This window comes from Stenella coeruleoalba (genome assembly GCF_951394435.1).
Source record: "Stenella coeruleoalba genome assembly, chromosome: 20".
Lineage (NCBI taxonomy): Eukaryota > Metazoa > Chordata > Mammalia > Artiodactyla > Delphinidae > Stenella > Stenella coeruleoalba.
In genome coordinates this window covers 43936954-43959905 of record NC_137166.1, presented here as the reverse complement: position 1 = coordinate 43959905, position 22952 = coordinate 43936954, and the positions used below count along the sequence as shown (strand labels likewise).

Genomic DNA, 22952 nt, shown 5'->3' with positions numbered 1-22952 from the left:
CACCCTGGTCTGGGAAGATCCCACATGCCGCGGAACAATTGGGTCCGTGAGCCACAATTACTGAGCCTGCGCATCTGGAGCCTGTGCTCCGCAACAAGAGAGGCCGCGATAGTGAGAAGCCCGTGCCCTGCGATGAAGAGTGGACCCCAATTGTCACAACTAGAGAAAGCCCTCGCACAGAAACAAAGACCCAACACAGCCATAAATTAATTAATTAATTTTAAAAAATGTTGCATCTGTATATAATGTGTGCCCAATAACATAGATTTGTAAATATTTTTATCTATTTGTCTTGTAAATTCTGTAGAAAATAAAAAGTGGAGTTACAAACGAAAATTATGAAAATATTTGCCCATGTATTTTACTCTACTGGAGTAGAGTTTCTTCATATACTGTATATCTTCAACCTGAAGGACTCCCTTTAGCATTTATCATAGGCCATCTGGCCTCTAAGGTTTTGGTGAGAAATTGAGTGACAGTCTTATTCAGGATCTGATGTATTCAATGAGTCACTTTTCTCTTGTTGCTTTCAAGTGTCTCTGTCTTTGGCTTTTGAAAATTTGACTACATTATGTCTCAGTCTGGGTCTCTTTGGGTTTATCCTACCTGGGGATTGTTAAGCTTCTTGTAAATTCATGTCTTTTTAAAAAAATATTTATTTATTTATTTATTTATTTATGGCTGCATTGGGTCTTCGTTGCTGTGCGTGGCTCTGAGGCATGTGGGATCTTCCTGGACCATGGCTTGAACCCATGTCCCCTTCATTGGCAGGTGGATTCTTAACCACTATGCCACCAGGGAAGCCCCAGATTCATATCTTTTATCAAATTTTTAAAGTCTGGGGCCACTATTCATTCAAATAACCTCTCTACCCCTTCTCTATCTCTTCTGTTTCTGGGACTCCGTAATGCATATGTTGATCTGCTGCAAGTCCCTTATGCACTTTTCTTCACTTGGGTTTCTATTTGCCTCTTACACTGAATATAAAATAATATATTATTTAATATATTCAAGTTTGCTGATTTTTTTTTTGTCTAATCATGTCCACTGTTGAACCCCTCTAGTAAATTTTTCACATCAATTATTGTATATTGTAGCTCCAGAATTTGTTTGGTTCCATTTTATAATTTCTGATTGTTGATATTCTCATTTTATTCATGTGATTTTCCTGGTTTCCTTTAGTTATTTGTCCATATTGTCACTTAGCTCTTTGACCATATTTAAGACAATTGTTTAAAAATCTTCGTCTAGTAAGTCCATGACTGGGCTTCCTCAAGGACAGTTCCTGTCAATTAACTTTGTTCCTTTTCATGAGTTATGTTTCCTGTTTCTTCATGTGCTTTATGTTTTGTATTGTAAATTGGACACTATTAAAAAGTGTTAATTCTGGAAATCAGATTTTCCCCCTTCCCCAGTTTCAATGTTTTTGATTGTTAAAGGCTGTGGTAATCTGATACTTTTTCTAATTATTTTTGCATAGACTGTTTCTTACATGCATGATAACTTAAAAGTCATTTTCTGTTTTTTAAAAATATTTATTTATTTATTTATTTGCCTGTGCTGAGTCTTTGTTGTGGCATGTGGGATCTTTAGTTGTGGCATGTGGAATCATTTTTTTTAAGTTGCGGCATGCGGACTCTTAGAGTCTTAACCACTAGACCACCAGGCAAATCCCTAAAAGCCTTTTTCTTTAGTTCATTTTGTGTATATCTGCTTTTAACTGTTTTGACAGAGATTTTCTTGAATGCCAGAAGCTGAAACAAACAACACACGAACACACACACACAAGAGAACAGCCACCTTCCCTAGTCTTTGCAGGTTGGTTCTGTGCTGGGGCATTCCTTCACCATTTAGCTAGAATTGCTCTGAGCCTAGGTATCACTCCAAGGTGAAATCTTGACTTCTCAAGATTAAGTAAGACTTCTTGGCATGCTTCTTGTGTGGACATGTATATATCTTTTTTTTTTTTTTTTTTTTTTGCTGCACCATGTGGCATATGGGGACATAGTTCCCTGAACAGGGAGCAAACCCACACCCCCTGCAGTGGAAGCGGAGTCTTAACCACTGGATCACCAGGGAAGTCCCTGTGTGGACATGTGTATGTCTTAGTAAAGTCCCCCCTATATACATCTGCTTTTGAATGTCTTAATTTCCGAGAGTTTTACCCTAGCTTTTCCTCCAGGCCATAGTTTGTGTCCCCACCAATATCTCTTGCCCCAGGCATTCCACCTTGAAGGTTTTATGAGCAGTGCATGCTCACTTCCCCACCTGCATTCTGAGTAATGTGAAACAGTAATGTGCCTTGCATCAGTCCTTCAAGTATCCTCAAGATAGGTTAGAACAGAGATACACAATAATTTGCAAACATGGTCTGCTCTGCTCCCTCAAGTTTGAGGAGAAACTGGGTTGCCACCAGGTCAAGACCGAGATCACTGTTGTGCTGGGGAGGGGTGGGGAAAGAGTAAACATGCCACAAAACATTACTAACATTTTGAAGATGGCTTTTCTTAATTGAGCATTTTCTTGTTTCAAAAAACCTTTGACCGTTTCTCAGAGGTACTACAAAGTTGGTTCAGAAAGCTTCTGGGATTTTTTTGTTGTTGTTTTTCAGTTTCTATGGGAAAACAATAGCTTGGAGCTTCCTAGTTCAACATTTTGGTAACGTCATTTGCAGGAACTGTATTTTTCACATATTTCCCATTCCAACAATTTTTATTTTAAAATGAAGAAATTGGGACTCAGGAAGTTTTACAAATTGCCAAAAATTACAGAGCTTTTTAATGGAGTTGGGATTATACTCTTCTAATGAGAAGTGGCTTTGTCTTATTTACCATATATCGGGAGCTCATAGCATCTGACAAGATGTTTACCTATTTAACTGGCTGGGGTAGAATTAAGCAGGAAGGGGACTGTCTTAGCTTGAGCTACTATAACAAAATACCATAGACTGAGTGGCTTAAACAACAGAGATTTATTTCTCACAGTTCTAGAGGCTAAGAAGTCCCAATAGCAAAGTGCTGGCAGATTTGGTGAAGGTCCATTTCCTGGGTTGTAGACAGCTGCTGTCTCACTGTGTGCTTGGTGCATACACGAGGCATTCCTTATAAGGGCAATACTCCCATCGTAAGTGTGCCACCTAATCTAAAACTAATTAATCTCCTTAAGGCCCCATCTCCAAATACCATCACATTGCAGATTAGGGCTTCCACACATGAATTCTGGGCTGGGGTGGAGGGGGAATTTCCTTATTCACCAAAAAGAAACTTTAATATAATGGTATTAAGCAGTTATGGGCTTCAAATTACTTTGTTCAGAATCCTCATGCTGAAGGACGTGAATGACAATTTGAACAAATGCAAAGGCATACTATGTTTTGGGACAGAAAGACAGTATCATAAATGTCATTTCTCCCAAAGTAAGTGTATAAATTCAGTGTAATTCCAATTAGAATATCAAAGCGTTTTTGTAATTTGAGAAAACTGTCTTAATTTATATAGAAAGAAAATTAACTTAGATTAGCCAATAAAACTGAAAAACAGTGAGTGGGGGACTTGTTGTAATACTCAGTATCAAAATACAATAAGGCTAATATGTTATCAATTAATATGGTGTTAGTATAGGAATAGAAAAACAGATTAATGAAGCAAGAGAATATAGAAATAGGTCTTGGTATAAATCAAAATATAAGGCAGTTTAAGTTGAATGAAAAAAAGATCATATGGTTAAAGGATTATATAGCAAAGTTTTAGTTGAGTAGGAAAAGTGTGGTTATCAGTAAAGGATTAAGAACAGGTCTTTCCCACTGATTCATCTCTGGAAAAATGACTTTAGATTTGCCTTTCTACCAGTTTCCTTGAAGAAAACACCACTGTAAATCTCTCATCTGTAGCCTGTATCTGGATGGGGCGAACTGTTAACTGGCATGTAGACATTGACAGCCTATATAAGTAAGGCATCACAAGTCCTGGGAAACCAAGGCAGTGGCTTCTCTGTGCTTAAATGATTATCATTGTTACAAGTGAGTGTGCCCCATGTGATGGTGGCACACTGTGCAGATGCCCTGGTTGATTATTATAAAATATGCTGGATGAGAATGTTAATGTTTCCCAGTGCTGAGGTGAACCACGCCCATTTTGATCTTTTCTCCTCTGTGCAGTGCTGAAGCAGTGGAAGCTGTGCTTGCTTGGATAGTTGCAGGACTGTCGATGAACATGCTGTGAAGACATTTTTTTGTCAGGACAAATCTAATAATAAACTTAATGCCAGGTTAAAGCTTATTCTGTTCTCCCTCTCTCTTTTTGATTGCTAGTTCAAATCTGTGATTGCTTCTGGTGGACATGCAGGTGTCAGAGCTGTGTGACTTGCTGATAAACTGGCTGCTGGATTATTTTAACAAATTGTGCTTGTATAACTGGCAACCCATCTGGAAGAAAAGAAAATGAACCCTCATATATGACATTAAAAATTCAATTCTAGATGGATTAAATATTAATATATTGCAAAAAGGAAATAGACAATTTATAAGAAAACCTAAGAAATAACATATATAATCTAGAGATTAAAATATCTCTATAACCAATCCATAAACTTCCTAATGTCTAATACATGTAGAAGTCTTCAAAACTGACAAAAAGATAAATAATCCTATAGGAAAATAGGCTAATATGAAAATTTACAAAGAAGCAAATCTAGGAAAAGATGAAGTTTATACTCATCAAACATGAATTTTAGTATAATACCACCTATTGCATGGCTGGAGGAAACTTGTCTTTTTGAAAATAACTGATTGCATCTTAAAATTTTAAAATAACACATATCCTTTGATCTAGCAGTCTGTTGCCTATAAACTATCCCCCAGAAATAAAAATAAAAGGTAAGGGCCAATATAAGGGTGTTTACTATAGTGTTGTTTGTGATGGCAAATAACTAGCAACAAGTTGAATTAGTAGGGGGGATGGCTGAATAAATTTATAGCACACAATATCACTGAATACTGTGCAGCAACTGCTTATCTTACTCTATCTGACCATTATAATCATTATTGTTGCTAGGCCTTGGCACTGACCAGCTATAGGCACCAAAAGGTAATCCTCCTTATTTGGTCTGGATTAGAGTTCCTAGTTGCTCTGGTGATTTCAAAGCTGCACCAGCACAAAGGGATAACACTTAAAGAATATGAGAGAATGCTTAATGAGAAATGGAAGAAAAGAGAGGATAATTTAGATTCACATAGATATACATGTATCTTATTTGGATACATTACCTCACAAAGTCAACCTATGGCATTTATAATTTTATCTCAAGACCAACCTTCAAATATGCTAATAATAAGCCATGCAGTGCTATAGTTATAGTAGCATAGTATTATTCTGGGTTTAAAAGAAATTGATATATTTGAAAGCAGCCTAAGTTTTGTGTTACATACTCATTTTTTATCACTATTCAAAAAGAGCACTAAATGCTTTCTATATGTCAAGTTATTGTGGAAAGGAATCAAAAATACTCATAAAGATTTGCTTTTAATAAAAGAATTCTGTTTAGGTCTGAGATCTCCCTTTTCAGTGCCATTTTCCTGAAGGAAACAAACAAACTAGAGGTGGGGGAAATTGATTGACTGTGGCAGGTTAGAGAAAAAGAATAGTCTGAGTTTAAAACTCAAGCTGAAATGCAAGAGTTGATGTTTTACTCAATGGCATACAAAAAAATGTAAGAGTGACATGTTTTCCTCATTTAAAAAATGTCAAATTTCTAATGCCAATATTGGTTATGTGGACTATTAAAATTTCTGATAAATGTTTCTGAAAAACTAATTATCTCCAACAAGTTTGTGCATGTATTACTAAGTGATATGATCCTTAAATGTATGTGATTCAATCACCTGTTGCAAAATCATGCTATAATCTACTGTGGTCTCAGTAGAGACCACACAGAGATTAATGATATGACATTTGAGAGTAAATTTAAATAACTAGATTTGTTACCATTCCAATTTTTAAAATTCATATTTTATAGTAAAGTTATGATTGTAGAAATATCTTCTGTAAAATATCTGCATCTAACTGGGAATGTGAATCCACTATAACATGTACTCCATATAGTTTCCCTACTCCTATCCCTATCTTTTTTAATTTTCAGAAGTTTAAAAGAAACAGCATAAACAACAGAATAAACTCATATACTATTACAATTCAGATTTAACTAATATTTTGTTTTATTTACTTGGAATCTTTATTTCTTTTTAATGAGATAGATATTTAGATACAAAACTGAAGTATCCTTTAACTACCATGTTTGGCCCCATTTCCCTTCTACTGCCTTTCTTTTTAGAGACAACCACTTTTGGGAATTGAGTGTGTATTCTTCCAATCCATTCTTCATAGTTTTACATAAAAATGTTCACCATAACCAATGCTTTAATACTAGTGTTGGCTAGTGTTGATTTAATTCAAATTCATACAGGTATAATTATAATATATTCACTTCATTTGTTTTCACTCTACATGATTTTCATATCTTTCTCTATTAATACATATAGATTTAATTTGTTAAACTTAACTACTAGAGAATATTATACAGTGTGACTGTATCACATTTTATTCATCATTTCAAAAGTGACAGACATTTGTTTCCAATATTTTGCTAATATAACTCATGCTGCAATGAACATAAAGGTACAGGACTCCCTGGGTACATGTATCAGTTTCTTCACTATATGTGTGTATACTCAAGAGTGGGTATTCTGGAATCTGTTTTCGAAATTCTTTCCTACCCTGAGGTTTGAAAAAATTCTCCTATAAAATTCTTATATTACTAAGTTTTGCTCTTTGCATTCTAATCTTCGCAACACTTTTGGATTTTTAAATAAATACTTTAATGTATAACAACAGCAAAGATCTAATATTTTTCCATATGAAGAGTCAATTACCCTGAGACCATTTTTTAAATCATCCAGATTTTCCTACCAACTTGTGATTACCACCTCTATCAATTGCTAATTCCCCATAAAGATATGCATATGTTTCTGGATATAATATTCTGTCACAATCTTTGTTTTCTATTACTGCATCAAGAGCAAATAATTTTGATGACTATACATGTAGCAAAACATGTAACAAAAAAATGACAATTTTGGGCTTCCCTGGTGGCACAGTGGTTGAGAGTCCGCCTGCCGAGGCAGGGGACACGGGTTCGTGCCCCGGTCTGGGGAGATCCCACATGCCGCGGAGCGGCTAGGCCCGTGAGCCATGGCCGTTGAGCCTGCGCGTCCAGAGCCTGTGTTCTGCAACAGGAGAGGCCCACATACCGGAAAAAAAAAAAAGACAATTTTGTCTCTTAATTTCACATCTTAATACCTCGCATATCTTTGTCTGAATGCATCAAGTAGGCCTTCCAGAACCATGTTGATTAGTGTCCATGACTGGATCCTTACTTTAATGAGAATGCTCCTAAAAGTACAGCAGGAACAATGTTTGTTGTGGGGGTCTTGGGGTGTAGGTTTTCATGATACTGTGATAGTTATTAAATTCTCAGTATATTACATTTTGAGCTGTTGCTGAAGGATTTTCCACATTCATGTGACTTTACTGTAAAATGAATTTTCTGATATACTGTTTAATACGAATTCTCTTGAAGGTGTTCCCAAATTCAAGGCATTCATAGAGTTTTAATGAGTATGAATTCTCTGGTGTCTAATATGATGTGACTTCTGGCTAAAAGCTTTTCCACATTCATTACACTGATAAGGTTTTTCTCCAGTGTGGATTCTCATATGCAGAGCAAGAGTTGAGAACTGAGAGAAGGCTTTCCCACATTCATTACAACCATAGGGCTTCTCACCTGTATGGCTTCTCATATGCACAGTAAGAGATGAGCTTTGACAGAAGGCTTTCCCGCATATTTTACATTCATAAGGCTTATCACCTGTATGAATTCTCACATGTACAATGAGAGATGTGATTCGAGAGAAGGCTTTTCCACATTTATTACATTCATAGGGTTTCTCTCCTGTATGAATATTGTGATGTTTAATGAGGTACTGCTTCTGCCTAAAGATTGTTCCACATTCATTACATTTATAGGGTTTCTCTCCAATATGAATTTTCTCATGCTCAGTGAGGTTTGATTTCCCACTGAAGGCTTTTCCACATTCCTTACATATATAAGGTTTCTCTCCTGTATGACTTCTCTGGTGTCTAATGAGGCTTGACTTCTGAATGAAAGCTTTCCCACACCCTTTACATTCATAAGGTTTCTCGCCAGTATGAATTCTTTGATGGATAATGAGGTTTTCCTTCTGGCTAAAGGCTTTTCCACACTCATTACATTTAAAGGGTTTCTTTCCACTATGGATATTCTGATGTTTAACGAGGTATTGCTTCTGGCTGAAGGCTCTTCCACATTGATTACATTCAAATGGTTTCTCTCCTGTATGAATTTTCTCATGCTCAGAGAGATATGATTTTCCATTGAAGGCTTTGCCACATTCCTTACATACATAGGGTTTGTTTCCAATATGATTTCTCTGGTGTTTAATAAGGCTTGGCATCTGAATAGAAGCTTTCCCACATTCATAAGTTTTCTCTCCAGTATGATGTTTTTGATGAGTAAGCAAGTTTCCCTTCTGGCTGAAGGCTTTTCCACATTTATTACATTTATATGGTTTCTTTCCTGTATGACTTCTCAAATGTAGAGTAAGGGATGAGACTCGAGAGAATTCTTTACCACATTCATTACATTCATGTGATTTCTCTCCAGTATGCATTTTCTTATGCTCTATGAGGTTTTGCTTCAGGTTAAATGTTTTTCCACAGTCATTACATTCATAAGGTTTCTCTCCAGCATGAATTTGATCATGCTGAAGGAGATCTGATTCAGGCTGAAGGCTTTCCAACATTCTTATCATGCACAGATACCTTCTCCAACAAGAATTCCTTAGTATCTCTTGACATGTGACATGGATGAAAGCTTTTCCACATTCAGTAAATTCATATGGTTTCTCTCCAATAGTAATTCTCAGCTATCTAACAAAGTTGAATATATGATGAAAAACTTTTCACATTGGTTATCCTGTGATTAGCTGATTACAAATTGGGATGAAATATAGCATCCTCATTATATTCTTAATGGTTCTTGCTTAGACAGCTTCTCTCATATTTAAGTGTAAATTAAATGTTCCAAACTCGTTTAAACTGAGTCCCATACACAGAGGAGTTGTCTTAAAGAATCAATGTCTGTGCTCAGAAGAAATACTTTTCTGCTACCTAGGTTTTCTGAGTTTTTCTTTAGCTGTGCTTTCACGGAGAAGGATGAGACTTAACCCACAAGTCTTTCCTGTTGTGTCTTTATTTACTTATAAATTTCCCAGGCCTTTTCTAAAAAGGAGTACAAAAAAATCATCATTGAAAAGAGTTAATAACCGTAAAATATTTAATGCCTGGCATGTAGTAAACATTCAATAAAGTAGCTATCATCATCATCAATATCACACTTGTAAATTTTCCCACTATTTTTAATAAAATTTCAAAAATATGCAATTTAAAAATAGACTTTATTTCAAACCTAACCTACCAGTATAAAAGAAAGCTCAAATGCAAATAACATCCATGGGTGCATGTAGCTTAAACTGCTTTTAAATGAAACAATGTATACTTTATAAATCAGTAAAGTAAGGGAAAACATAAAGAACAGGTGACAAACAGGACGAAAGACAAACACGTAACATTTGGAAAGCCTAGGATGAAGGGATAAAAAATAAAATGAATAGGAGTATTAATAAGGGCTATGTGGTTAAATAAGACATTTATTTCTACATTTTCCTGAAACTCCATTAAAATGACAATAGGGGATGAAGGGCATTACTCATAAAATCTAAAATGTTGAGGAGACAACAGTGAATGAAAGTATTAGGAAATTTTGAAAGGAAAGCAAATAAAGGACTGTAAATTAACAGCAGAACTGAGTGACTTAAATAAAATGCTAGCAGATAAGGATGCCACTTAGAAGCAAGGTAATCTGTGACACAGCTGTCAACAGAAAGGCACTATAACTGGAGACATTGCATGAGAGTGGAAGGTGGGGCTTATAAAATGAAAGGAGCAGCTGATACACCCAATTCTCCTAACTGGAAAGAAATAGGAATTTATTATCCAGACAAAGTACAACTGCGAAACTCCAAATTTAGTTATGACAGGGAAAGTAGATGAGAGTACCATACTGAAAGAAGTGGATGAGTAAACGTTTATATATAGTATAGGCTCCCAACTTCTTTCTTCTGCTAGACTCTAAGAGTGCTGGTAGTTGTTAGATAATGGAAGCGTTCTTGTTTGAAAAAATGAGAAGATCATGAGAACACCTACAGATACTGACATTTGGAGTCATATAAAAGAAAGACTTAAATATCTGACTGAATGCTGCACAGTGAAGCCCACCATTTTACAAGACCCACCCATGGACACAGAGATTACAATAATCTTTCTGGTACCTCAATGTATTAATGTAGAGTTAAAGATCACAAAAATTGGACAAAAGCCATAATGTGAAAGATCAAACAAATAGGAAAAAACAAGGCAAGGAACAGAAGAGCACATACATACAACATATAATTAGTATCACAGAAAGCTAAGAGATTATATAGCAATGAAATATTAACAGGATTCTATAAATAAGTGCTTTTGGAAATAAACAGTATGATGCTAACCTTAAAAATTCAATAGGTTGGGAAACAAAATACAGAATATCTCCCAGGATAAAAAAATTAAAAAAAAAAAAAGGAAGGAAGGGAGAAAGGAATAAAGAAAGAGAGTAATGACTGGGAAATTAGTAGTTTAGTGGAGGAATCCAGGAGGTTCAAGAGAAAATATGAAGCACCAGAGAAAGGAGTTTCAGAGAAAATATGAAGAAAAATGAATGCAGGAAATTTTCTGAACCCCATCTTTCATATTAACATGTTGATAATGATTAAATTGATTACATTTAAAATAGGTAAAATAGCTGTATAAAATATGGGAATAAACACCAACAGACACAAGTCAAATGAGTTGAAAGTGGCTGTCTATGTGGAACAAAAACTGTGGGTGAGGAAGAATGGAGCAAGCATAGTTATAATCCTATTTGACTTTTAAAAGCCTCTATTTGTTATACTTACAGAGATCTTGAAGACTTGAGCCTTTTAACTTGACTCAGTCTATAATTGTATAATAACTATAGACAGTGCTCTTTTTATCTTCTTAAAACTGAGTTTCACATGGGCTAAACAGCAAAGTACACATATATTTAATGGGAAAGAAAATATGCCAGAAAATAGCCATTTTTACTTCCAAATCTGATTTTGATTTCTATTTTGATTATTGACACTATCGTTTCTTGATACAGAAACTGTCATTGCCATCAAATTCAATTTTCATTTATTTTTCTCCTTTCATTATGCCTGATATACTGGCACCCAAGCCCTTTTCTTGTCAAGAGCCCTTTCCTTGGCCTCTCTCTAAATCCTTTCTTTTATAACTGTTTTCCATCCACTCACTGCAAACCTTGGACATTATCCTGATCTATCTGTCTTAAAATTATATCCTCATTTTCTTATAAATCATTTCAAGAACTGATTAGTAATACGCTGCCACTCATATCAGTGCTATAATTTCCATAACTAGAAAAAAATACCTCAACCTTCACTGCATACCATAAGCAAAAATTCACTCAAAATCAATTATAGACCTCAGCATAAGCATTAAAACTATTAATAAAAAAACTATTAATATAAAAGAAAAAGTGGTAGACTTCATCAAAATTTAAAACTAATTAATGCCCTTCAAAAAACACAGTTAAGGACTTCCCTGGTGGCACACTGGTTAAGAATCCACTTCCCAATGCAGGGGACACGGGTTCAAGCCCTAGTCCAGGAAGCTCCCACATGCCATGGAGCAACTAAGCCCGTGCACCACAACTACTGAGCCTGCGTGCCACAACTACTGAAGTCTGCGCACCTAGAGCCTGTGCTCTGCAATGAGAAGCTACCGCATTGAGAAGCCCGCACACTGTGATGAAGAGTAGCCCCTGCTCGATGCAACTAAAGAAAGCCTGCATACAGCAAGGAAGACCCAACGCAGCCAAAAAATTTTAATTAATTAATTAATTAAAGAAAAGAAAAAAAAACACAGTTAAGAAAACAAAAAGGAAAGCCATAGACTGGGAGAAACTAATAAAGGGCTTGTATCCAGAATATATAGAACTCTTGAAACACAATAATAAAAAGATAAACAATTTAGTTTTTTAAATGGGAGAAAGACTAGGGTAGACATTTCACAAAATAAAACATTTGTGCTCAAGAATGCAGACCAGAAGGATAGAAAACTGGCCTTTCTGCCAATAAGCTTCAATGTATGTCTCAGACATCAAAGCAAAAAATACAAATCTAACAGAGTATATACTTAAGATCCAAGTTGCTCTGGAAGCTACAATATAAGATGGAGATACAGAGATTAGAGAGATTGGGCTAGAAGTGAGAGACAGTTTAATAAAAATGAAGTTCAAAGTTGAACAGTGGATAGGATTTTGATAGATGGATCACTGCACAATCAACGGCAAAGATGCAAAGAATTTCATACTATGAAGGGGGAGGTGAGAACAGTGCAACTGTTACTATTTAAAGCTAGAATAACAATCATAATCACCAACTGTGCAGTGAAGGGAAGAGGGAGACTGAAAATATTTATTGTAAAATGTATAAAATATACATCACTCCTGGTAACAGACAGTAAATAGATATTATCTCAAATCAAAGATGAAGACTAAGAAAATTATGAATATAAAGGCAACCATAAGAAAAAAATATAAACTTTCCAAATTTTCGGGAAAAAAGACATATATTCAAAACAAAGTAAGATCCTATAGCAAAAGATACAAAAGATAAAAGATGAGGCAGAATTTAAAACAGTTGGGAATTCCCTGGAGGTCCAGTGGTTAGGACTCCGTGCTTTCACTGCCAAGGGCATGGGTTCAATCCCTGGTCAGGGAACTAAGATCCCACAAGCTGTGCCACATGACCCCCAAAAAAAAAAAAAAATTAAAACAGTATATAAAATAAAATCAGAGAATCAATACCAACCATATTGTTCCTGTCAATAAGTGCAACTAGAATAAAAATAACTATTAAAAGAGCTACGATAGGATCATACAGAAAATTCTCAGGCCTCAAACCAGACCTCCAGAATCAAAAAACCTGTGGGTAGGGCCCAGCAATCTGTATTTCACAAGCCCTTCAGGTGATTTTGATTCATGCTAAAGTTTAACAACTGATATAGCAAAACCCCCCTAAACTATATATATATATATATATATATATATATATATATATATATACAAGATATGCATGTAAAACAATATATAAGAAATGGTGAAAATAAAGACTAAAGATAAAATAAAGAAGATAATCATGAATATATAAAATACAGAAATCCAAGATACAAAAACACATTAGCAACTGAGAAGACTACCTCTCAACCTAGGAGATCAAATCCATGAAATATGCAAACATATAAAAAATGGGAACATGAAATCAAAATATGCACTTATTTATAATATAGCGCTAACTAGTTTATTCTGCATCTTGAAAATAGATAGTGAACCATCTTTTAAAATGCTCAGAGAACATTCTCAAAATCAGTCCACATAGTAGGCCTATAAAATCTCAAATATTCCACAAAGTAGAAAAGGACAGATAAAATTCTGACTAAAAAAAAAAAAAGTCATATATTAGAAAAATGAAAATCTTTCACGTGTAAATTCCAAAATCTACTGGCTTGAACAAACTCTTTGGTCAAAGAGGAAATTAAAATAAATTGTGTAATGTTCAGAATGTTATTCAGAACACATTGTATATCAGAACCCAGAACCCATAGAACACATTTGAAAATAATGCGTGGAGAAGTTTTAGCATAAATGTTTACATTATTTTTAAAAGAAATAATCATAATAAACATTCCAACTAAGGAATTACAATAATGAAAAGTAAATAAAAGAAAAACAGAAAAATTAGTAAAGATAAGAAAAGAAATTAATTATTACAAACAAAAATAGAAGTAATAATAGATTCATGAGTTGATTCCTAGGGAAAAACTAAAAGGGAATAAAAGCAAAATTACAAAAATAAAAAATGATTATTTGGGAATAAGGATTGTAGAGATTATTTTGCTCAACCCTATGCAAATAAATTTGAAAACCTAGCAAATATAACCTCTGAAAACTGAGACCAGAAAAGACAGAAAATCTAAACAGAAAAATAAACATAGGAAAAAAAGAGATAATCATTCAGACATTTTATCACCCCAAAGTCCCAGGTATACATGGCTTAAGATGTGAATTTTACTAAACTTTTAATAAAGTACAGTAATACTATATATTTAAAATTTTCCAATTCTTAAATTCATTAAATTTGCAAAAGCATGATGCTCAACAGATCAGGACTAAGTTCTGTATTACTAATAAGCCAAAAGAAAACACAGAAATTATATCTCCTTGGTAATTAAAGCCCCTTGTATTTTTACAGGGATTATATCAACATCCTTCACACATACTTATCAAAACTGAATTTTTTAATACATCTTTAATGGAGTATAATTGCTTCACAATGCTGTGTTACTTTCTGTTGCACAACAAAGTGAATCAGCCATATGCATACATATATCCCCCAATCCCCTCCCTCATGAGCCTCCCTCCCCCCTCCCAAAACTGAATTTTTTATACTGTGAAATGACAGTCCTGAACTGAACTAGGCAACATTGTCTGAATACCAGGCAAAATGGTCCTTTCAACAGCATTTATCTTGTGGTTTAAAAAGTATTTTCAAAGTATAAATCAAAATGCTCTAATGCCAAGCAAACTAACTGTGCTATAATGCCTGAGTTGAGTAGTTGCAACAGAGATCCTATGGCTTACAAAGCCTAAAAAACTTACTACCTGGCCCTTTACAAAATAATTTATTGACCCCCCCCCCGACCAAACACACACACCCTAGAGTGGTGATTCCTCTCTCCTCTACCAGGCTGGAACAAGGATGCATTGCTGATCCAGCTTCAACCACAACTAAATGATAAAGAGACACCTGGAAGAAATCGGGATCTTAAAGTACCACAAAGACCAAAGCTACCACGCAAATTTTGACTACTCAACACATAACTGATATGTGACCAAGAAATGAATTCCTACATTCCTTAAACCAGCACATTTTGGGGTTTATTATAGTCACTTAGCTTTACCATGATTGATAACAGTTTTTAGTCCAGTTTCATTGCTTTACATATCACGTATCTGCAGATGCCAACTCAACTCAGGCATTATAGTTTGAAAGTAGTCTCAGACCCTAAGAAAATGAATGAACTTTTTACAAAAACACATAGCAGGGTATAGTTGCCAACCTCTGCTCTTAACAGGTCACCATTTAAACAGAATACATTGAGTTTGCTTAACATTTGAGCATTTTGATATATGTTACAACTCTTCTCAACATAGCAATCACAGTAATCTTGTCACAGTCAAATCATGTCACTGCTCTGCCTGAAAGTCTCCTTGTATACTCATAAAACATTTAGAAGCATACAATGTTAATAATTGCTGCTTCCAGGGAGCAGAAATGGAGAACTGAGAGCCAGGAATAAGGAGACATATCTATTCTTTTAATTTCTATCAAGTATATGTATTAGAGTTTAAAAATAATAGTACTATTTCTCTTTAAAGTAACAGGGAATTAAACTAGTAGGAAGTCAGCACTCATTTCCAAGCCTGCATTATTGTTAAAAAGCAGGAGGTGGAGAAGAGTTATACTATGATATCTGGAGGTAAGAAGACAATAAGGAATAAGGATAAAGGGGTAAAATTCAACTCTGAGGTATATAACGATAGAAGGAGGGAGAAATGATAGTTAAATTTTAAAGAAAAGAATCTACGTGCTAGTTTTTGAAAGATTACAGATCTATAATCCTTGGCAAGAAGGACTGAATGAGGAGTCTAGGCATATAGGAGTCTATAAAGGCATAAAGGAGTCTAGGCATATAGGGAGAAGTAAAAAATGGAGAATGTTAGTGAGAGGGAGAAGCACGAAATTTAGGCTGTAGAAGTCATAAAATTGAGACTGCAAATGAGGTAGAGAGGCTGGCGTCCGGAATAGAGGTTAGAGAGGCACCCAGTCCTCCAGAATCTGAGAAAAGAGCACCAATCCAGGAAGAACAGGTGGAAATGTTACCTAGGTATCTAAAGAATTCCTAGCAATTTTCACTCCAAAGGATGGGGGCTGATAAGAAAATCTCCTCAAAAAAAGTTTCAGGGAATTCCCTGGTGGCGCAGTGGCTGAGAGTATGCCTGCCGATGTAGGGGACACGAGTTCGTGCCCCGGTTCGGGAAGATCCCACATGCCGCGGAGCAGCTGGGCCCATGAGCCATGGCCGCTGAGCCTGCGCGTCCGGAGCCTGTGCTCCGCAACGGGGGAGGCCACAACAGTGAGAGGCCTGCGTACCGCAAAGAAAAAAAAAAAAAAGTTTCAGATGTTGTAAACTCACTAAATAACTGTAATGAGCTTTTATTCCATTCATACCTGCTGGGTTCTTCCTAACTCACCTGGAGAACACCTCCTTTACATTTCTTCCTCAATCATCCATTGCTCTTCTTGTTTGAACTGGTGACTTTAAAATTCGAAATACTAACATAGGACTTGGATGTTACTGCTGAAGGTCAAAGCAGCATCCCAGAATTCAGGCTGAGCCCTTAGACCCTCAAAGGAGTTGAAGGATAAGGAAAGTTCAGCTCCTGGGGATACAAAAGGAAGCTGGCTTGTGAAAAAGAATAAAGTAACGCTGACCCTTTGGCTTAAAAACTGGAGCACATACATACATGTGAGCACATGGAAAAAAAAGTATTTGTAATTTGCATCTCAGGCCAAACTCATTAAGTCATTTAAAGGCTCCATACATTTCAAAAAATGGGAAACAGAAGCTATCGTATTTTCAGAATTCAGGTTATACAGAGAAACTACAAGACTGAGTTGCTAGAGTTCTTTCTCTAGAATCACAACCTGTACGGGTACCTTTGAGCAGGTGTCACTTGTAGCCTTGCTCCTGATTGAACAGTCACAGTCACACTTTTGAGTATCATAATGACACTTTTCTCATAACTGTGAAGTCACCAACCTTGAGTGATATGGATAAAATATAAAGGGAATGACTCTGAAATAATTCATGAATCAGAGCTCTTAAAATTTTTAGAAGCCTAATATTTTACCTAGGTTATGTTACTCTAGGAGAAATTAAATATTTTAAGCGTCCTATAATTATATGGTCATTCAATTCATTGGTTCAGCAAACATATATATATATATATTTCTCACTTATTATATGTATTGAAAAGACCATGGTCTCCAATTTGTAATGGGGTATGACAGCTAAAAGGATCATCTTCCTCACAAGCTTGATCCAATGTAGTATGCTTAGAATCTGCCTGGACAGTGCTATTAATTGATGAAAACAGGTAATACAGAAGTGGGAAAGGATGGAGGCAAACTGCAGGAGGAAAGACATAAGTATGACATTCTGGACATAAAGAGTTTGAAGTTCCTATGCAACCTCCAGATAGTGCTGTCTATTAGGCAGTTGGATATATGCATGAGGAGCTCAGGACAAGCCTAAAAGAGGAATGATCATTTGTTAGTCCTGTGTCAGGTGAAGCCATAGCAGTGGAATTTTGTTGCTCATAGAGTTCTTAGAGGTGAAAAAAAATGATCGAAGTCAGAAACTTAAGAACACTAATATTTAAGGGAAAAACAGAAACGTTAAGTCACTAATGGAGGGTTTTTCTTTTTTTTTTTTCTTGGGGGGGTTGTTGCTCCTTGGTTTTGACCGGAATTATAAAAATGAGAGAAGTATTATGGAAATCAAGGAAACGTTCAAGAATGAGGCAGTGATAAACACCTGAAAAGGAATGGAGTGAACACAGAAATCTAATTCCTCCATCCCAATTAAAAACGGAAGTGTACAAAACATGCAAGCAAAAATGTGATTCTTATCCGTGCCCTAGCTGCTGCATCCCCTCACAGCTATTTTTGTTTTCTGTGTAACTACAAATATACATTTCTATCCCCACTATACACCAAATATACACTTTACTTTCTTCATGTAACAAAATACATTGCAGACTTTTAAAATCTATCTAACATATTGTATATATTTCCATTTGCTCAAGTCTTCTTTTGGGTCTTTCATTAACATTTAAAAATAATCTTCATAAAGGTCTTATACATTTACTGTTTATCCCTAGGTGTTTTATCTGACTTGTTGCTATTGTAAATAAAGTAGTCTTCTTTATAACTATTACTGATTATTTTCTGTACGTATCAAAGCTATTATTTCTACACATGAATTTTTGTACTGTGGTACTTTTCTTTTTCGTTTTATTGAAAAATATGTTAAGTGTGATAAAATACTGGAAGAAATTCTCTTTGTAGATAAAAGAAAAATTTGTTTCTTTACATTTATAAAGGCCATTTCGTTTGGGGAAAACCTGGTCAAATTAGGAGTCAGACTGCCATGCTCACTGACAAACCAGGGAGTCTTAAATCCGTTACTTGATTTCTGCACCAAAGACAGGACAACTTGCTTCCCAATTCCGTCTGTGCTGTGTGCACTAGTGGAAGCTACCTCTTAGAGCTATTCCTTAGTCCAGAACTTCTCAAAGCAGCCTTACCAAAATTCCTTCAAAGAATTAAGAAAATTCAATACCTACAGGGAGTCTAGACAACCAATAACAAGTTTCCCGGAAATCTTTCCTCTTTAAAAAGAAACAAAAAAACGAATGCTGATTTTGTTTTCTACTCTACAATGAGTCTGCTTTTAGCCTTCTCCCTTTTTCATCTTTCACAGATACGGATGCTCCAGAGAGATGCATCCTTATCATTATTTTAGAAACTAGAAAAGTGAGGTTTACATGGTACTACCCCACTAAGTTCACAATGCCACCCAAACTCACAAACCTGGAACCATACAGGTTGCAACTCTATAACCCTCTCACACTCCCTCACAACCTTTGTCACCCCCCGGAGAACCCGCCCGTTTCCTTCTGTACCCCTGCCCCCATCCACAGAAGCTTTGAACACTGCACGTCACAGGAGGCGATTCCTCCCCTTCAGTTTCCCCAGCCCGGTAGTAGGCTCCACAAAACATTCCCTTACAGCCTCCCCGACGGGATTCTAAACCCAGAAACCCAGGTCCCGCAACAAGATCTGCGCTTCGCAGAGCCAAAATCAAACTCACCAGCAGACAAAGACGACGAAGGCGAGCCGGAAAGCCTGCGCCTGCGCTTGCGCCTGCGCACTCCAGGCTGGTGAGCATTCCCAGAGGTCTCCTGGGTTCCACCAAGCCTGGGCTCAGTACCGGACAGAAGCAGTTGATGTCGGCCGGTTGTCCATTTTTTTTTTTGACTGTGGACTACATTTCCCAGAAGTTTCAGTGGTTCGAGTCGGCTTTTCGAGTCAGCTTTCGTGCTTTCTCAGCTCCACCATAGTTTGTGGGACTGTCTTCCTGGTTGGGGGAGTAGTGTACGTAGGCCGAGCCTCAGGACTTAGGTAACACTCTACCTTTGCTAACTACATCTGGAAGAGGGCAGTGATGTGCCTTGGGTTATAATAAGCCCAGTTGAAGCACGCCAGGGTGACTCCAACTAGGAGCCACGGTGCAAGGCTACGCCAGGAGCGCCAGAAGACTCCAGGGCGCGAGTCGAGGCTGGGGTGGAGTAGGGGTGAGGCAGGGAGTGATTGTGGGGATTTCTTTGGCAGGGCTCAAGCCCAGCGCCATCTTGTCCCTCGCGAGTGCGGCTCTGAACTACATTTCCCAGAGGCCGCCGCGTTCTGCGGCCGGCGGCTCTGAGCAGAGCTGTACGCGAGCCGGGTGTTAGTCTCTGAACTGTTGGCAGACGCCGCGCACGGCAGATTGGAGGTGAAACGTCCAGAGCTCGGGGCGGGGTGGAGACTGAGTATTAAGTCTGTTCAGGCGGAACGGACGGGGTTGGGGAGGGGAGTGTCGGTTACGAAATTGTGTGTGGCTATGTGTCCCAGTGATGTGTGTGTTATTCTGACTGTGTGTAATACCGTGTGTGTGTAGCTTTCTGTGGATGAATCTCCGTGGTATGATTGTTAATATGTGACCGTGTGTAATACTGTGTGCTGGTGTGGGCTACCTGTGACTGTGTGTCCCTGTGGTGGGTGTGTGGATTGTTTCTGTGGGATCGTGTATTCCTCTTCTGTGCAGGCATAGGGAGCTTTGTTATTGTGCCTCTGTGACTGCGCCCTAGTGGGGATTGTGACTGTGTAGCACTGTGTGCGGAAGGAAGGGGGAGTCTGAGGCTGAGGCTGTTAACTTTGTGTCTACTGGTGGGTGTGTGACTATGCAGCACTGGATGTGTGAATTTGGGGAGACTGTGTCAGGTACTGTGTCACATGTAGTCATGTATGAGATACAAGATGGCTCTGCCCCTGTAAAAATCCTGATTACTCTCTATGACGTTGAGGTTGAGATGGAAGACCGGGTCTCCTCTGATAGCCTTCCCCTGGTCAGGGAGGGACAAGTGAGCAAGGTGACCTTGTCATCTGGACCTCAAGAAAGGTTTGTTGTCTCCTTGCCCCATCTCTGTTACCGGGCTCAATGGGTCTGTCCCTTGTGGTGCATAGCCAGTGCACACACCAAGTACTTTTGAGTAAAGCAGAAGCATTTATTACTTGTGAGAAGTAAGGAGACAGAGAGCTAGCTCTCAAAGTACTGTCTCTCCAAAGCTGGACGGGGAAGTTTTAAACCTGGGGGGCATGCATAGTCCTGAAAGGGCAGGCATGGTAAAGAGATAGAGGTTACTCTAGGTTGCCAAAAACTGCAAGCAAGCAGGTGTTTTGGTTGTTTGTTTGCACTCTAACTTTTTTGAAACATCTGGCGTTTGGAACTTTCTGCAATTTAACAGTTTCTGCAAAACAAAGCACACTTTGGTGTGCTTTAACCCCATCCTTTCCCTACTGCTGCTTAGCTAACATATCCTTCTCCAAGAGAGATCTCCAAGGAGGAGAAAATAATGGTTGTGACATCTAAAAGTCGTACATAAGGTGGCTTGGTATTTTCTCTTTGTTTGTAAAATGCTTTATTTTTTCAGGAGGTGATTTTTTTTCTTTCTTGGCTAACTCCTAACAAAGACCCATGAAGTAAACCGGAACCTACTGTTTCTCTTTGGAAATATCTTCCTTGCATTTGTAATTTTAAAAATTAATATGTATGCTGAGTATTCTGATTTTACATATGTACATATATGGAACCATGTAGATACATATATGTACACACGTATATATACACACATGTGTATACATATATATTTTTAAAATACTTTCATTTAAATGATGTTGTAACTTCCCACATAATTGAAAGTTATTTGAGAATATTTTTAATATTAGACAGTGTTGTTTTTTCATGTGTGACTAACCCAATATCCATTCTCTCCTTTATTGCTATAAAAATCCGGATTTTTGTTTGAAGGGGCAGTGTGCTCAGCTTAACAAAAAACAAATAGGAAGGGAATTCCCTGGTGGTCCAGTGGTTAGGACTCCCACGCTTCCACTGCAGGGGGCATGGGTTCGATCCCTGGTCAGGGAACTAAGATCCTGCAAGCTGCACAGCATGGCCAAAAACAAACAAACAAAAAACATGTTTTAGTTTCCCTTATAGTTGTAAACAAAAGCTGTTAGATTGGATTTCTTAGTTCTTTAAAGGGGTGGGGATGCGGCAGGCTCAGTGGGTATGTATTCTTTTGGCCTTCCTCCTTTCTCCTTCCTGCCTGGAAAGTGGATATAGAGCTGCATATGGAGCAGCCATCTTATAACCATGTACTTACTAGGAAAGGAAGCATAAGAAAATTTACGGTATTATATTAAATGAAAATAGGATTTTAAATGGTATATATTGTATGAAAGTTTTTGGTAAACAAAACAAAATTTACCTATAGGTGCATGAAATGTATAGTAGCATTTTAATTCTTTTCATTGTAATGTGGACTGAAATAAAAACACACGTGAGAACTGTGAGTTTCAGTTTTATTTGGGGACTTACTGAGCACTATACCTTGGGAGACAACCTCTCAGATAGCTCTGAGAAATTACTCTGAAGAGGTGAAGGGGTACCCGCAGTTAAGGATACATCTCGGTAGAAGGTTACTGCTAGTCATGAGGAACAAATATCTCAAGTAATGATTTTAGTGCTTTTCTAAGTTTAGGAAGATGCAAGAATCCAAGTTCATTTAAAAATTCTCCTGAAATAATTCTAAATATCTAAGGGCCCATTTTTGCAGAGCACAGAGTGACTCATCCTGAATTCCTTTCAGGATGTAAGTCAGTGAGTATAGTGGCTAAAGGCTTGATTCTTGTAGAACTGGATGGTGTACAACACTTTTTGTTTTACAGTTTCCCCCTTTTGGTCATAAGTTCAACCAAGGTTTGGGAGACATTTTGTGACCAATTTGTCCCATGGTGCTAGGAAGGCTCATTCCTAGGTATGGCGAGGATTTCATTGATGGGCCACTCAGTGTGCTGTTACTGGACTAGGCATTGTTAATGGTAGTCATAAAAGTTTCTGTACCATCTGTCTTACTAATCTGTTATGGTCTAGGAAATGATTCCCTCTTGCTGCTTCTTCCCATATCTAGGGTTACACTACTACAATCATTTTGATCTTATGTGTATATTTAAAACTATATTTAGTTAATTGTTTCAGGTTGCTTAGTCATCATTATCTTTATTGGAGGCTCAGTCACATTTGGTAATGCAAAAAACAATAATTTTATAAAATAGGCAGAGTATAAGTAATACAGCTAGTAGCATTGATAAGATCATAAGTAAGAATTTAAAGCAAGAGCTTCCATTAGGTGTGGCCCAGTATATCCCCAGTCAT

At 37.1% G+C, this 22952-nt stretch overlaps 1 protein-coding gene across 3 annotated transcripts; it reads right to left on the bottom strand.

The window, feature by feature from the left end:
• Positions 1-1353: 1353 nt before the first annotated feature.
• ZNF260 (zinc finger protein 260) lies at positions 1354-19322 on the bottom strand. Of its 3 annotated transcripts, XR_013825352.1 has the most exons (3): positions 16606-16789; positions 7353-9371; positions 1354-4423 (listed from the first exon to the last, which is right to left on the bottom strand). XR_013825352.1 is itself a non-coding variant. In XM_079908170.1 (2 exons), exon 2 carries the CDS (start codon positions 8900-8902, stop codon positions 7664-7666), a length of 1239 nt encoding a protein of 412 aa, XP_079764296.1. In that variant the 5' UTR covers positions 8903-9371; positions 19290-19322; the 3' UTR covers positions 6029-7663. The 3 variants fall into 3 exon arrangements, 2 of the variants coding, with proteins under 2 accessions (XP_079764296.1, XP_079764295.1); XM_079908170.1 differs by lacking the exons at positions 1354-4423; positions 16606-16789 and adding an exon at positions 19290-19322 and having other exon boundaries at positions 6029-9371; XM_079908169.1 differs by lacking the exon at positions 1354-4423 and having other exon boundaries at positions 6029-9371.
• Positions 19323-22952: the final 3630 nt, after the last annotated feature.

Excerpts from the sequence above, each read along its gene's own strand:
- ZNF260 (XM_079908170.1), bottom strand. The coding sequence starts at position 8,902 with ATGATAAGAATGTTGGAAAGCCTTCAGCCTGAATCAGATCTCCTTCAG.